This window comes from Thalassophryne amazonica, chromosome 6 (assembly GCF_902500255.1).
Source record: "Thalassophryne amazonica chromosome 6, fThaAma1.1, whole genome shotgun sequence".
In the NCBI taxonomy this organism is placed as follows: domain Eukaryota; kingdom Metazoa; phylum Chordata; class Actinopteri; order Batrachoidiformes; family Batrachoididae; genus Thalassophryne; species Thalassophryne amazonica.
This window is the reverse complement of record NC_047108.1, coordinates 125,811,880-125,827,708: the sequence shown is the minus strand read 5'-3', so window position 1 is coordinate 125,827,708 and position 15,829 is coordinate 125,811,880. Positions and strand designations below refer to the sequence as shown.

General features: G+C 41.7%; 1 protein-coding gene across 4 annotated transcripts in view; it reads left to right on the top strand.

Annotated features, from left to right (window-relative positions):
* src (v-src avian sarcoma (Schmidt-Ruppin A-2) viral oncogene homolog) overlaps positions 1-15,102 on the top strand; it is a 105,983-nt gene extending 90,881 nt beyond the window's left edge. For 2 of the 4 annotated variants that reach the window (XM_034173384.1, XM_034173383.1), the window contains 9 exons: positions 478-504; positions 653-756; positions 4,950-5,099; positions 5,261-5,416; positions 7,273-7,452; positions 8,921-8,997; positions 9,117-9,270; positions 9,713-9,844; positions 11,567-15,102. In XM_034173384.1, the coding sequence (XP_034029275.1) occupies positions 478-504; positions 653-756; positions 4,950-5,099; positions 5,261-5,416; positions 7,273-7,452; positions 8,921-8,997; positions 9,117-9,270; positions 9,713-9,844; positions 11,567-11,775 (1,189 nt within the window). In that variant the 3' untranslated portion in view covers positions 11,776-15,102. The remainder of the gene's footprint in view (positions 1-477; positions 505-652; positions 757-4,949; positions 5,100-5,260; positions 5,417-7,272; positions 7,453-8,920; positions 8,998-9,116; positions 9,271-9,712; positions 9,845-11,566) is intronic. The other 2 variants (XM_034173386.1, XM_034173385.1) reach the window with 1 other exon arrangement.
* The last annotated feature ends 727 nt before the right edge of the window (positions 15,103-15,829 follow it).

Sequence of the window (15,829 nt, the reverse complement as noted above, 5' to 3'; positions counted from 1 at the left end):
TCATTTAGCCATTAAAGGTCCAATTCTCCTGCTCTTAGTTGTGTCAGATCTCATTGGATCAGTTCTCTCTTCCAGATCGTGGTGTGTCAAAAATAAATAAATAAATTGCAGCTCACGACAGGCCTCTGTAGAAGTTGGACCACTGATTAACTGCTTGTGGTGCGTGAGCTGCTGGCACTTCATCCACCATCTCTCCACCGACATCTGAAGGCCACACCTCCTCTTCTTTTTTTAAAGTCCATCCCAAGGTTTATTGGCTTATATTCCATGTGGAAGCCACATTTCATAAAAAGGTTGTTGCTGACAGAAAACTATGTTGTGAAAACTTCCTCAGTGGAGATAACTGGCTCTCTATATTACTACAGCTTTTTATTTTATTTTGAAGGTGTGCATGTTTTAATCACTAACGCTTGCTCATACAGGATATCACACAAACTAACTTTTTATAACACCTGCATTTCTCACCTTTCCCACTAGTCATCTCAGACTGACGTTAGAGTCCAGGTAAGCAGACGCACTGCAGTAATCGCTGTGAACAGGGCATGCAAACGCAGAATTACAAAGATCATCTCTGTTTCCTCTTCATTCACCCACACACACATCTTCATCCCCTCACCAACCTTTTCCCATGTGCCCCGTGTTTTCTATCTAGGTGGTACTTTGGCAGAATCACACGCCGCGACTCCGAGAGGCTCCTGCTAAGTTTAGAGAACAGGAGAGGGACTTTCCTGGTGAGGGAGAGTGAGACCACCAAAGGTGAGTGTGCAAACATCTGCACAGCAGCTCGGTTTGTTGCCGCCGCCCTGCATGGCTCCATCAGCTATGTGTGCATGTGATATATGTGCATGTAACACAGGATTCCCGTTGACTGTTGACAGGATATGAACATGAATGTACATGTTTGAGCTCTTCACAGAATGAGGAAAAAAGGGACAGGGTGGGAAGAGCTGAAGGGGAAACGAGCTGGTTGGTGGAGACGTGTGAGCAGGAGCAGTGGGAGGATTTGGGTGGGTGGCTGAGAGAGACAGAATTAGGTCAGTGTGGATCTGAGGATGAGGACTGTGCAGCCATGGGCCATATCGCCCTTCAGCATCACCTAGAGCCCCTCAGACGCTGACAGTTACTCAGCTTTTTCTGTTTTATGATGCTGCCCTCTAGTGGTGCAACATCAATATTATCCAGGAAATGTTATTTTTCCTCCATATGGTCAGTTTGTCTGGTCGTTTGCATGAAAACTGTTGTGCAGGTTTTATTGGGTATTACAACATGTACATTACAATTTTGTAAACATTTCTTTAAAGCTAAAGTATGCAGGGTTTAGGGGTGTTCATGAGCAAAAACTAGAGTATTCCATTTATAACTATTTTTTTAATTTGTTAACCACCTGCAATGAATCCTTGTGTTTTTATGAGCCCTTTATATCTACATGGGAAGGGAGCCCCCTTGTGGAGGCTGCCATGTTACAGCACGATGGTCCTTGGGCCAAACAGATTTTTGGTACCATTTAAGAGGACAAAATTACATTCCAGCCTTGGCATTCCATAACCTACACAAAATGAATGGTGACCATTCCAGGGTGGCAGCTACAGCCAAGTAGGAGTCAGTGAAGGATACACAGGCGTCAACATTTAAAAATGGTTCAATCATATTTAGGGAATAACTCTGTGTCTGATGATTTTCGGATGTTCATGCTGGTTATAAGGCTGCAAATTGAGCTTTAAAAAGGAGTTTTAGTGGTGACGTGTTAGTGGACCCAGTCAAACGGATATTTCCATCCATCCATTTTCTTCCGCTTTATCCAGAGTCGGGACGCGGGGGCAGCAGCTCAAGCAAAGCCGCCCAGACCTCCCGATCCACACACACCTCCCCCAGCTCCTCCGGGGGAACCCCAAGGCGTTCCCAAGCCAGCAGAGAGATGCAATCCTTCCAGCGTGTCTTGGGTCTTCCCCGGGGCCTCCTCCCAATGGGACGTGCCCGGAACACCTCTCCAGCGAGGCGTCCAGGGGGCATCCGGAAAAGATGCCCGAGCCACCTCAACTGACTCCTTTCGACGCGGAGGAGCAGCGACTCGGCTCCGAGCTCCTCCCAAGTGCTCAAATGGATATTTTCAACACCATAATTCAGTTTGAACGTCCGCAAATCATCAGACATAAGGAGGTTATTCCCATTCTAATCTAATTCCATTGTTTGCATGGTTTATTTTTCTGTAGGTAATTCAGTCGGCGAGGCTTACCGTGAGGCAGCGTCGCTCCAACAGCGGTCAGGGAGCAGAGTAATACATCAAATGTCAAACAGTAATTCTGTCCCATACTTTCGTATGGTAGCTTAAATTCACCTACTTCGGCATCGTCGTCAGTATGCGACTTTCTCTCGCGCTCAGCTAACAGCACCGTTATCGACATCTGGAGTGCGCGCGGTCAGTCAGGGTGCAGAGTGATACATTAAATATGAAACAGTTGAATATTTTTCAACCTTACACCCGATATTATACGGTCTGACATCTCACACGATTAACCAATCAGGTTTGTGGAAAAAAATGTAATTGGATTAGAATGACAAATATACCACATTATTTATCTGATCATAAAGATTCCTAAAAGGTATAGTTTAGACTATGACTGAATCTTATGACACAGGTCATTTCCAGTTTGTGCAGGGTTCAAAATCAAAGCTGCTCCAATTTTGGTAAAAACAGATGCAAATTACTGGTTTTAAAAAGAAACAGTTTGAAATGGTAACATACCATAGAGTCTAATAGAACTCGACCTTACTTGACCATTATTTTGGAGACCAAGCATTCAGCACAGTCAGTATTCCTCCTTTCAGCTCGCCCAATAATTTGCAATGCGTCAAATTCAAATTTACAAAGGTCTGAAAGAGTAACTGATCTGATCTACACTCAACAAAAATATAAACGCAACACTTTTGGTTTTGCTCCCATTTTGTATGAGATGAACTCAAAGATCTAAAACTTTTTCCACATACACAATATCACCATTTCCCTCAAATATTGTTCACAAACCAGTCTAAATCTGTGATAGTGAGCACTTCTCCTTTGCTGAGATAATCCATCCCACCTCACAGGTGTGCCACATCAAGATGCTGATTAGACACCATGATTAGTGCACAGGTGTGCCTTAGACTGCCCACAATAAAAGGCCACTCTGAAAGGTGCAGTTTTATCACACAGCACAATGCCACAGATGTCGCAAGATTTGAGGGAGCGTGCAATTGGCATGCTGACAGCAGGAATGTCAACCAGAGCTGTTGCTCGTGTATTGAATGTTCATTTCTCTACCATAAGTTGTCTCCAAAGGCGTTTCAGAGAATTTGGCAGTACATCCAACCAGCCACATAACCGCAGACCACGTGTAACCACACCAGCCCAGGACCTCCACATCCAGCATGTTCACCTCCAAGATCATCTGAGACCAGCCACTCGGACAGCTGCTGAAACAATCGGTTTGCATAACCAAAGAATTTCTGCACAAACTGTCAGAAACCATCTCAGGGAAGCTCATCTGCATGCTCGTCGTCCTCATCGGGGTCTCGACCTGACTCCAGTTCATCGTCGTAACCAACTTGAGTGGGCAAATGCTCACATTCGCTGGCGTTTGGCACGTTGGAGAGGTGTTCTCTTCACGGATGAATCCCGGTTCACACTGTTCAGGGCAGATGGCAGACAGCGTGTGTGGCGTCGTGTGGGTGAGCGGTTTTCTGATGTCAATGTTGTGGATCGAGTGGCCCATGGTGGCGGTGGGGTTATGGTATGGGCAGGTGTCTGTTATGGACGAAGAACACAGGTGCATTTTATTGATGGCATTTTGAATGCACAGAGATACCGTGACGAGATCCTGAGGCCCATTGTTGTGCCATACATCCAAGAACATCACCTCATGTTGCAGCAGGATAATGCACGGCCCCATGTTGCAAGGATCTGTACACAATTCTTGGAAGCTGAAAATGTCCCAGTTCTTGCATGGCCGGCATACTCACCGGACATGTCACCCATTGAGCATGTTTGGGATGCTCTGGACCGGCGTATACGACAGCGTGTACCAGTTTAAGGCACACCTGTGCACTAATCATGGTGTCTAATCAGCATCTTGATATGGCACACCTGTGAGGTGGGATGGATTATCTCAGCAAAGGAGAAGTGCTCACTATCACAGATTTCGACTGGTTTGTGAACAATATTTGAGGGAAATGGTGATATTGTGTATGTGGAAAAAGTTTTAGATCTTTGAGTTCATCTCATACAAAATGGGAGCAAAACCAAAAGTGTTGCGTTTATATTTTTGTTGAGTATAATTCATGTTGCATTGAAAGCACCTCGACTAACCAAACTTTCCTTGGCACCCTCAGAATTTACTTCAGATTACAGGCCGTGTAAATAGCAACGTTTCATTAGATACGCCCCAAACACGCTGGAGTTATGAACTATGAGCTATAGATTGCCAAAGCGATGCCATAATTTCTTTTCTATGACCCTCTGACATTTCTAAGAAAAATAGGTGGCTTTAATCAGGATTTTGAATTTGACCAACCATCTCTGGGGTTTTCCTGTATGGTGAGTAGACCTACTGTAAAATTATATTTTAACCCCTGTGTAATTCTTCACTTGACCCCTACGTGGCCGCCTATTGAAAATTCAAGTGGCCCGTCTTTTTTTTTTTCTTTTCCCAAAGAGTAATGTCTAAGGAGGATGTGTGCTGGATTTGGTGCTTGTATTACCATGTGAAGTGTTGTTTCAGTTATTTGCTGCACTATTCAGAAGATGGATGGATGCACTTTGCTACCTCTGTTAGCTCTTTGCAGACACACACACACTCATTTCTGCTTGAATCTATAGTGAACATAAATGACATTACTGACAGCTGTTGTGTGCAAAGTTGCTAAAATGTCGGTTGTCACTGGTTCTCCTACCTGCTGTTCCGGTCTGTCTCCAGGTGCCTACTGTCTGTCTGTGCTGGACTATGACAACACCAAAGGGCTGAACGTGAAGCACTACAAAATCAGGAAGCTGGACAGCGGCGGCTTCTACATCACGTCACGCACGCAGTTCAACACACTACAGCGGCTCGTCGAACACTACCGCAGTGAGTCCGTGTGAACGCCGTGCTGCTCTTTTATTCCATCTCGAAGTTGTTGTTGTTGAATTAGGCAGAAGGCCAAAGCCATCCTTTTCCTTGTTGAAGCCGCTTGGATGTTTTCGATGAGTCTGACTCGAGCGCGTTCTCTTCTCATGTGATCTTCTCAGAGCACGCTGATGGGCTCTGTCACGGTCTAACAGACATTTGTCCGGTGCTGAAGCCTCAGACTCAGGGCTTAGCCAAGGATGCCTGGGAGATTCCCAGAGAGTCGTTGCATCTTGACCTCAAACTCGGACAGGGCTGCTTCGGGGAGGTCTGGATGGGTAAGTGGTGCACATCCATCTCTTTACCAATCAGCTAGACTTTGTCTATTGCATCTGACTCATACATGAGGTGAGATAATATTGTAGTGAAAGTCATGTGACGCTATCTAATATGTATTAGGAAACTACAGGTTAAATATCTGTTCTCCACACGTCAACACGACAGATGCAGCTGACAGAATACAAATACTAATGCAAATTTATGCATGTAGCATAATGACGCCAGTGTCAGTGCTGCCTGACGTACCTCTGGTGCAAATATTAACACTAATGTGCAGCACTGCTACAATATATTCATTCATTTTCCGCTCCTTATTTGGGTCGCGGTGGCAGCAGAGCAGGCAGCTCTCCCACACTTCCCTATCCTCGGCCAAGTCCTATAACTCTTCCCAGAGGATCCCAAGGTATTCCCAAGCCAGCTGGGAAATATAATCTCTCCAGCATGTCCTGGGTCTTCCCCAGGGCCTCCTCCCGGTCGGACGTGCCTGGAAGATGTCCCAAAGGAGGTCTTCCAGGCACCCCGATCTGTCTATCAATCTCCTGCTCCAATTTACCCCCACTTGTAAACGAGACCACACCATTCTGAAACTCCTCCACTTGGGGCAGTAACTCTCCCCTGACCCAGAGGAGACAATCCCCCGTTCTCCAAAAGAGGGCTGTGGTCTCAGATTTTGATGCTGACTCTCATCCCGGCTGCTTCACTCTCCGCCTCAAACCTGCTCAGTGCCCATCGGAGTATCTGTGATCTAAATTGACAATACAATTCAACCCAAAAATGAGGTTTCCTCTTGAGTGACATAAAAACACAATCAGCTCATCTGCTCCAAAATGAATATCCCTTGTTTTATTTGGAAGATTTTACCTTGTACGAGTATAGCTAAGCTGTTGTGTTATTACAGTTGTGGTCAAAATTAGCAGCATCCCTATATTTTAAGTACACATTTTTGAAATATGCTCAGAAATAAATGCAAAAAACCCAATTTTGTAAAATGTTGATATGAAAATTTCAAAGTGATTGAAAAAAAATGCTTTTATGAAAAAAAAGAAATATATATATATATATATATATATATATATATATATATATATATATATATATATATATATATAAGCTAGCATGTTGCCCGTGGGGATCCATGGGCTCTAGATTGGGTAGTGTTTGTAAAATAGGCAGCTGATATTTTTCAAGGATGGTAATAAATTATGCTAAGTTTCTGTAATGATTTGGAATGGTGTGTGAGTCCAGAATGTAATTATCAATATCCATTATTCACTGTTATGTAATATCTATAATTTCTCCAAAAATATTTGTCCTATCAATGTTCCGTTTTGGGGCTGTTCATCCTTGATCTAAATACATTAACATACCAGACGGTAAATGTCAGCTCTCCCCAGTTTCTCCGTGCACGCACTCATACAGACACACACATAGGTCACTTGGCTTTTAATCTATAGATGCTGGACATAATTATTTATAGTAAATCATCACTTCCATCTCACATTTCCTTTCCATAAGTCAGGAGACAGATTCATGAGCATTTCCAAATCTGTGTGTGTATGTATGTATGTGTTTTGACTGTTGCATCACCGCTCACAGCATCGTGATTTGTCGTTTAGTGACAAGCAGGACTTTCTTAAAAAAAAAAAAAAAAACTCAGCTGCAGTTTGACCAAAGGCACAAGCTTAGATTTAATCCGTTTTCTTGTCTAAAAGCCCTTCTTTAGACAGCATTTGTTGCAATCTGTATCTGTACTTTTTAGACTTACTTCACATGGTTAAGAGTAGAACCTGATAAGTTGTGTTCTGGAAGTCACCACTGATACGTGACTTTATTTATCTGGAAATTTTGTTTCCAGGAACATGGAATGGTACGACACGTGTGGCCATTAAGACTCTGAAGCCCGGCACCATGTCGCCTGAGGCCTTCCTGCAGGAAGCCCAGGTCATGAAGAAACTGAGACATGAGAAGCTGGTGCAGCTGTATGCTGTGGTGTCCGAGGAACCGATCTACATCGTCACTGAGTACATGGGACAAGGTCAGAGAAGGCTTGATACACGTTTTACAGGAACCACTTCAGCAGCAGCCATTAGGCGCGCGCGGGGGGGGGGGGGGGGGGGGGGGGGGGGGCTTGCGGTTAAGTGCGGTGGAAGGTATCTGGTTCAGTGCCAACCCTGATTATTCTCTGTGTAATGTGGAGTTGCGTCAGGAAGGTCAACCAGCGTAAAACATGCCAAATCAACCTGCAGTTCCACCTTGGATTTGCTGTGGTCCTTATTGGGGAGACAAGGGAGAAGTTGAAGGGACTTACACTTTTCAAAGAAGTCAGACTCGTCAATAAAGTCAATTTAATGTTCAGTGATTCAACTCAGGTCAGCTTGGTGTATAAATCTCATCGTTCCAGGCTATGATAGTTATCAGCTGACTGTTAGAGACAAAACCAAACCAGCTGATTTCAATAAACAAGCAATACAGCCCAAACTTGTACAAATTCTCACCTTCGGATTTGCCAATTCGCCAGAAGTGGCACGTAGTCACACCATCCCATTTCCAACATTATTTTTCTTTACATGTTAGTATGTCCATCAAACGCTGATAAAGTTGATGGATAAGATACACAGCATAATATTCATAATAAATAATTAATCATTTTATTCATATTGCATTTTAACACCATAAAAGTGCTACACAAATAAACAAAAAAAATCAGTAGTTAATAAAATGAAAATAAATAATAAAATACATATTTACCTTTTGCACAGATGCAAAAGGCGGATCGATTTTTAGGGGCGGACCGTTCAGTCTGCTACACCAGTGTCGCTGACTGAATGGTCTCCCCTAAACATTGGTCTGCCCTGCCTTCACTGTGCATGTGTCATTTGGGACCACAGCAGCATGTTTGAGACTGACTCCGAGTCTGACTGTCTACAGCCACAGCGATCAAAGCAAATAATGTAATTATTAAATATCGGATGACAAAGTAAAACCTCTTAAATCAGTCAGTTTTAAACAGAAACAAGGTGATAATCGGTGGATCGCAGCTGACGCTTAGAAATGACGATGATGACGCACTGAAATGACGCATACGCAGTGAAGGTAGGGGGGACTGATTCGGTCGCGACACCGACTTCCATTTCCACCCTAGTGGAGGAGGCAGGGACCAGTCAGGAAGTGACCTCAACACCAAGTTATTGCCAGCAAAAAGAGAAATTTACTTTGTAAGCAACAGAACAAACAATGTTATTAACCAGTTGTCATTTTTCAAAACAAACAAAAATTAAACCCTTGTTACAGAACATTTTAAAATAAATTTCTGCTTTCATTTTTATTCCTAGTGATATATCAATTACTTCAGATTTTTGTTTTTGTTCTTTAAACCAGTTCAAAACCTTGAGTTTGAGGGGTTTTTTTCAGACATATAAATCATACTTTACCATTAAACTGCTACAGGTGCAGATCCATCGCTGATTGTATAATATTACTGTAATGTGTGTCTCTGCTAACAGGTAGCTTACTGGACTTCCTGAAAGGTGACATGGGTAAGATGCTCCGCCTCCCCCAGCTGGTCGACATGGCCTCACAGGTCAGCACGAAACATTTTGCTGCTTTGCTGTTTGAGAATTGAATTTCTCATCAAATTGCCATTTATAGAAAATGACTTCCTTTGCTAAAGGCGATCATTTGGCTGTGCGTCTTCCGCAGATCGCCTCAGGGATGGCTTACGTGGAGAGGATGAACTATGTGCACAGAGACCTCAGAGCCGCGAACATCCTGGTGGGAGATAACCTGGTGTGCAAAGTGGCTGATTTCGGTCTGGCTCGTCTCATTGAGGATAATGAATATACCGCCAGGCAGGGTAAGACCACAGGGTGGCGCTTCCACTCATGTAACTCTGCTGTCCAAAAGAGCTGCAGTTAAGCCACCTTGACACTTGCACGAGTTTTATCCCTGCACTGGCGCGCAAGCTTGCATGCTAATGAGTAAATTCATCGTGGACTGTGCAAGACTTAAATGTTCAAAATTTCAGGCATGCATAAATTTCATGCCTTTTGTGTGAACTACTTAACATTGCACAACCTATTCACAAACACTGCGTGTCATTGCACACAGGGCCTCGTGCAGTTTACAAACCATCTACAATGAGTTGACTCATTGGCACGCAAGTGCGTGGATCAAATTTGTGCAAGAGTCAAGGTGGCTTTAGCCTGCATAGACTTTAGCCACCCAGGAGAGGAGAGTTTTTGTATAATTGTTCAATCAGCTCGTTTTGAATATTTTGTTAAATCTGGTCTTTCCAGGAGCCAAGTTTCCCATCAAGTGGACGGCTCCCGAGGCTGCTCTGTACGGCCGCTTCACCATTAAATCTGATGTCTGGTCATTTGGGATCCTGCTGACAGAACTGGCCACTAAAGGCCGAGTACCCTACCCAGGCAAGGATTCACCTGTTCAGGTCTTGTTTCAGTGCAGAGCAGGAGCTCAGTGGTGTAAGGAGTTGGGTTACCAGATTCCCTGTTACATTGCCTGTCTGTGTTTTTGGACAAGACACTTCGTCTGCATCATCCCAGTCCACCCAGATGTAAATGTGCACTGGCCTCAGCTGGGCAAGTATCCTGCGTTGGACTGGTGTCCCATCCATGGGGGAGTTGTAGTACCAGCACCAAGGGGCTTCAGGGTCTATGTAGGAATTAGTGGTTTCAACACGAGCATATATTGCTGTTATCTCAGCTTCAACCCTGAGATACTGACGTCATGTTTCCACAGCTTGGAAAGGCTTTACAGTACCTGGCAAAAGTATTTATTCCCTTTACAATGACGGTCCTATCAATCACAGTAAGTCATGCCAATCATGACTTTTACAACCAGTTTTACAAGCCAGGAGAAGGATACATGAAGATTTCCAAATCACTGAAGATGTTTTGGACATCAGTCACAGCAGTTATCAAAAACCGAGTGACCATGCAAGAAAGAGACCAGTGAAGGAAGCCATCAAGACACCTGTGACAACTCTGAAAGAGTTCCAGGCTTCTGTGGCTGTGATTTGGTGAGACTGTGAATAATGCAACTTTTATCTTTTGCATCACCAGTTAAACAGCTTCATGTTAGAGTGGGAGGGATTTTCCTCAAAGACAAGACTTTAAATTTCATCTCCAGTTACCCAGACAATGCACTGGACACATGAGCCTAGATTTGATCTGTTTTCTTAAATTAAAATCCTTCTATGTGCCACTCCACCATGAAGATCTGAGTGGTGATGAAATGGGTAAAAGTTGCATGATGCGCAGTTTCTCCAGTTACAGGCTTGTGCATGTGTGTCTTGTTGGCTTCCCTCACTAGTCTCCTTCTTACACAGTCACTCAGTTCTTAAGAATTGCCTTCTCCAGACAGATTTACCAAACGGTCCCAGACTTTATTTGTACCCATGACAACTCAGAAGGCGTTATATGCTTCTGTGGCTGTGATTGGAGAAACTGCGCAAAGTGCAACTTTTGTCTGTTGCCCCACCAGTCAGAGTGTCATGGTGCAAAAGTGGAGCTGAAATTTCACATTTTGAAGAAAATCCTTCTTCTGTTCTATTCATATGAAGCTATTTCATCTGATGAGCAGACAGACAAAAAGTTGCACTGTTCAGTTTCTCCAGTCACAGCAACATAAAGCCTATAACTCCTTCAGAGTGGATCTGATGGCTTCCCACACTGGTCTCCTTCTTGTACAGTCATTCAGTTTTTGAGAACTGTGTACTCCAGGCAGGTTTACCAGACAGTTTGTTTTTCTTAATGGTTGATGTAAATTAACCCCAAGATATATTCAGTGACTTGGGAATGTTTATGTATCCATTCCCTGACTTCTCAAAAGAAAACTGGCTCTGAAAGTCGTGTTTTACTTAGTTAGTAGTGTTTGGGCCTTCGTAGCAAAGAGGGTGAATATGTGTGGACCATTTAGTTAGTTTCTTTTTTTTAAAGAATATTCCTTCCCACGTAGGTCGGATTATATAAAAATCGATGTATATTATGGGTTGTATTACAAAAAAAAAAAAAAAAGGAGTGGGTGGACACCAATACCTTTGCAAATTACTGTATGAATGAAAGTCTGTTAGTCACGAGGAAACATTCATGTGATTTTTGCATGTGATGAATATCATATCTCTCCATCAGGTATGGTGAACCGGGAAGTGCTGGACCAGGTGGAACGAGGCTACCGGATGCCGTGCCCGGCTGAGTGCCCTGAATCCATGCACGAGTTGATGCTGACCTGCTGGAGAAAAGAACCAGAAGAGCGGCCCACTTTTGAGTACCTGCAGAGCTTCTTGGAGGATTATTTCACCTCCACGGAGCCTCAGTACCAGCCCGGAGAAAACCTGTAACCGGGTAGAAAACGAACAAGATCCTGGATATAGTCATGATCACCTTTGTGGCAACTGAGGGCTTTAGGACTTAAACGACAGTCAGTAATTCAGACTTTCTGGCTTGTCTGCTCTGAGGGATTATTCCAAACAAAGGGGACTAATATGTCTTTATTTAGAGTTGTTTATTGTACAATGTTAAGTTCTTTGCTTCCCAGACTACACCCTATTCAGCCAAACAAGATTATCTACCTACCTAGTTTTTGTCAGGTGCCATTACGATGTAAATTCCCGACGTGTTCTCCCTCTATCAACTCTCTGACTAATCTTGTAGTTGATCAGTAAAATTGCAACAACTAAGACCGCATGTGGACGAAGCATGAAAGTCCAACTGATGATCGCTGGATGCAAATATCCCCCAGTGGTTGTCTTCTTCTTCTTCTTCTTCTTATTATTATTATTATTATTATTATTATTATTATCATTGTTGTTGTTATTATTACAATGTTGTTGGCGAGATGTTCTTTGTGCTCAGACGGTCTTCCAATTGTCAGATTTGCCAAACAGCTGTTTGATTTATGGATCAACTGGAAGTTGCTGGGTGAATAATTATACGTGTACTTTATGCCCAAGGTTATGTTTTGCTGTGAGGTGTCCTCTGGCTTTGATTCCCCGATGTGTTAGTCCCGCTGGCCAACCACTCTGGATGAATCAGTTCATCACTGTGACCGACACACGTTTCACCACCACAATGAGGAGGCGTTTTATTTTTGTGACTTTTATTGCATACAAATGGCTACTGATCACAAATGAGTCACCTCAGGATGGAAAAGACTCGAATCCTGCTGCAAGGTTGTTGTTTTTTTTGTTTTTTTTTTATTTGTTTGTTTTGTGCCAACGAAGACCCTTTTCTACTCTCTTCTACTGTGTCAAAGTGTATTTTACTACTCTGAACTTTTCGTACAGTGAAGTTTGAGTTGGGGAAATGAGGGGTTATGTTGTTCTGTTCAAAGGATAATCCACTGTTTTGCAAATCTTGCACCTGACCAGCATATCTTCAAGGTGCAGGTTTTGTCTCACAAATTAAAATCAAGTAAATCATGTTGACTTTCAGTTTTGTTCTTCACTAATATAAAAAAGAAAATCTGTTCTAATTCTTTTTAAAACATCTATAATCAACACATTTTTGAGTAAAATATTACACTGGAGATTATTGGTATATATTTTTTTGAAAAATCGTGTGCTGGTTATGTCTTCTTACAGCCTGTAGGGGGCAGACCAGAATGCCTTCTCATACATTATATATTAAAAACAATAATTTGGCATCTTGAAATTAATTGTAAATAATCCTTATGCTAATATTTTGTACATATATCATCTTTATAATTTATTTCTCTTAAAGTATCTCAATAGTTTGCTCTTGGTCTAACTTTCTAAACATTAATGTATATGGTACTTTTTTGTGTTGGGGTGGGGGGGTAAAATAACAGCTGACAATAATGACAAATATATATATTACAGAATCATTTTTTATTACCAAGGTGGATTGGGTTTTGGGGTTTTTGTTTTGGGGGGGGGGAATTATAGCTGAAATATACGGGAATGTGCAAAAGTTAAAAGCATATTTGAAATGTGCTCACTGTCAGTAAACCTTTGGACAGTTATGAAAGCCAATTTAAATAATATTTACGAAGAAGTACTAAAAAATAAATGGTGTAACTGCTATTCACCTTTTAAAAAATGCAAAATTATTTTAGTCCCCTGCAGTTTAAAGATGAATCGGCTTCTACTGAAATAGATTATTGCTATTATTGTATTATTGGGGGGATAGGCTCCGGCTCCCCGCGACCCTTAATTGGACTAGGCGGTAGAAAATGAATGAATGAATGAATGAATGAATGTGTTATTGGGAAATCATAGGCAACTCCGTTTTGACAATTTTGTTTTTTGCAGTTAATTTCAAAATAAAGCTTATTTGATTACTGTTTAGTTTCATGAAATTAAAAACAAATCCAGCGTTTTATTTTTGTTGGAACAGAAATTCACATTTAAAGCTACAGTCTGTAGAATTTACTGCCATCTAGTGGTGAGGGTGCAGATTGCATTATGCCTTCGCTGGTCACAATTTTTGTTTCACATTTTTCCTTTTTTGGTGATGGGGAGTCATGCTGTCTTGTCATCTTCTGTGTTGAGCAATGTGTATGATTGTCCATTTCACAAAAATGAGGGGTCTTAAAGTTGTTAACCTGCACTAGTAGCCAGTAAACACTGTACAGGGGAGTAACCACTGATTTATCTTAAGTTTTCCAACTGCACTGCCAAAGGTGTAGTAAGTATGCCCCTTTTGGGTGACTTCATAAATGTGGTACAACATGGTGCCCTCCATAAGGGGGCTCACGCCTACATAGATATGCAGGACTCATTTTAAACTCATGAAAATGCATTGATTTATTGTTGCCAGTAATTAATTACACACTGACAGTTATGGGTAATATACATTTTGTTCCTGCAAATAAACACTTAGTTCCTACACATTGTAGCTTTAATTTTCTGGCATTGGGGGGAAAAAAAACTTAAAATTTTTATCCATTTCAAGGGTGGTTGTAACATTCGCACAGTAATAGGACACTGTTGAGCATATCTCCACTTAGGTTTGAGGACGGAAATGTTTTTACTTTATTTTATTTTTCATTTTATTTTTTTTATAGTAATCCTCTACCAGGATTGCACATTTTCATGTTGCAATTAGAACCACAAATGTTTATGTCACTAAACTTGTTAACATGCTTCTGGTGTTGCTTCAGAGGCTTGTAAACATGCAGGTAAACAAACGCTGGTCATTCCATTCAGGATCCAGACATTTCTGCTTTTCTGAACAAACACGATGCATGTGCTGCTGCTGCACATGGTGGTTGTACAAAATGACTTCATTCACATTTCTAAGAAGCTTGGTGTCTACTTTTTGTGTGTGTGTGTGTTTGTGTACTGCGAGCATATGTTTTGCCATGAAGAATGCACTGATGCTTGTAGTCAGGTCATCTGGCACTGTCCTCTTCTTTTCCTGGTCAATCTCAAGGAATGTTTGAGCAAAATTACAGGGAAAAAGTGCACAAAAATTTTAATCTCTATATGCAGCCTTGTTTATAAGCCAGTTTGGTGTTTCTGTGGGGCTTTATGATTCTCTTTTCTGGCTATGCAGATATTTTTGAAATAATGTGGTATTCATACGTAAGCTTTTCTACTGTGTCCAGTTTGAATTTTTAAATCAATTAAAATTTTGGTAAATCCTACTGAACATTGTTCAAATTTGAAAGTGTGTTTGAATAAAGTTTGTATATTGTCACCGTATCATGTATTGTGTTTTTCCCACATGTAATCAGACGTGTTTCTGTAATCAGCTCCTGATCAACAGTTCTTTTACTTTAATTATATTTATTCAGTTCTGTGCTGAACAAGGTCTTTTTCTCCTTCCTGCACTGGTAACAGCTTGGCTTGAATAGCAGAAATGTCAATGAATGAGTGAGGGTTCGGTTAAATGCTATTATCCTGTAACTTTGCCAAATTAAAGGAGATGTTGGACAGTATATAACCTCGTATCTCCTCTGGGATGCCATGATGCATACTGTCCTCTGCTTACCACACTACACAGACAAAACACAGCTTTGATTTGACATATACCGTTTCAGATGTACAGTAGTGTTCAGAATAATAGTAGTGCTATGTGACTAAAAAGATTAATCCAAGTTTTGAGTATATTTCTTGTTGTTACATGGAAACAAGGTACCAGTAGATTCAGTAGATTCTCACAAATCCAACAAGCCCAAGCATTCATGATATGCACACTCTTAAGGCTATGAAATTGGGCTATTAGTAAAAAAGAAAAGAAAAGGGGGTGTTCAAAATAATAGTAGCATCTGCTGTTGACGCTACAAACCCAAAACTATTACGTTCAAACTGCTTTTTTAGCAATCCTGTGAATCACTAAACTAGTATTTAGTTGTATAACCACAGTTTTTCATGATTTTTTTCACATCTGTGAGGCATTAATTTTGTTGGTTTGGAACCAAGATTATGC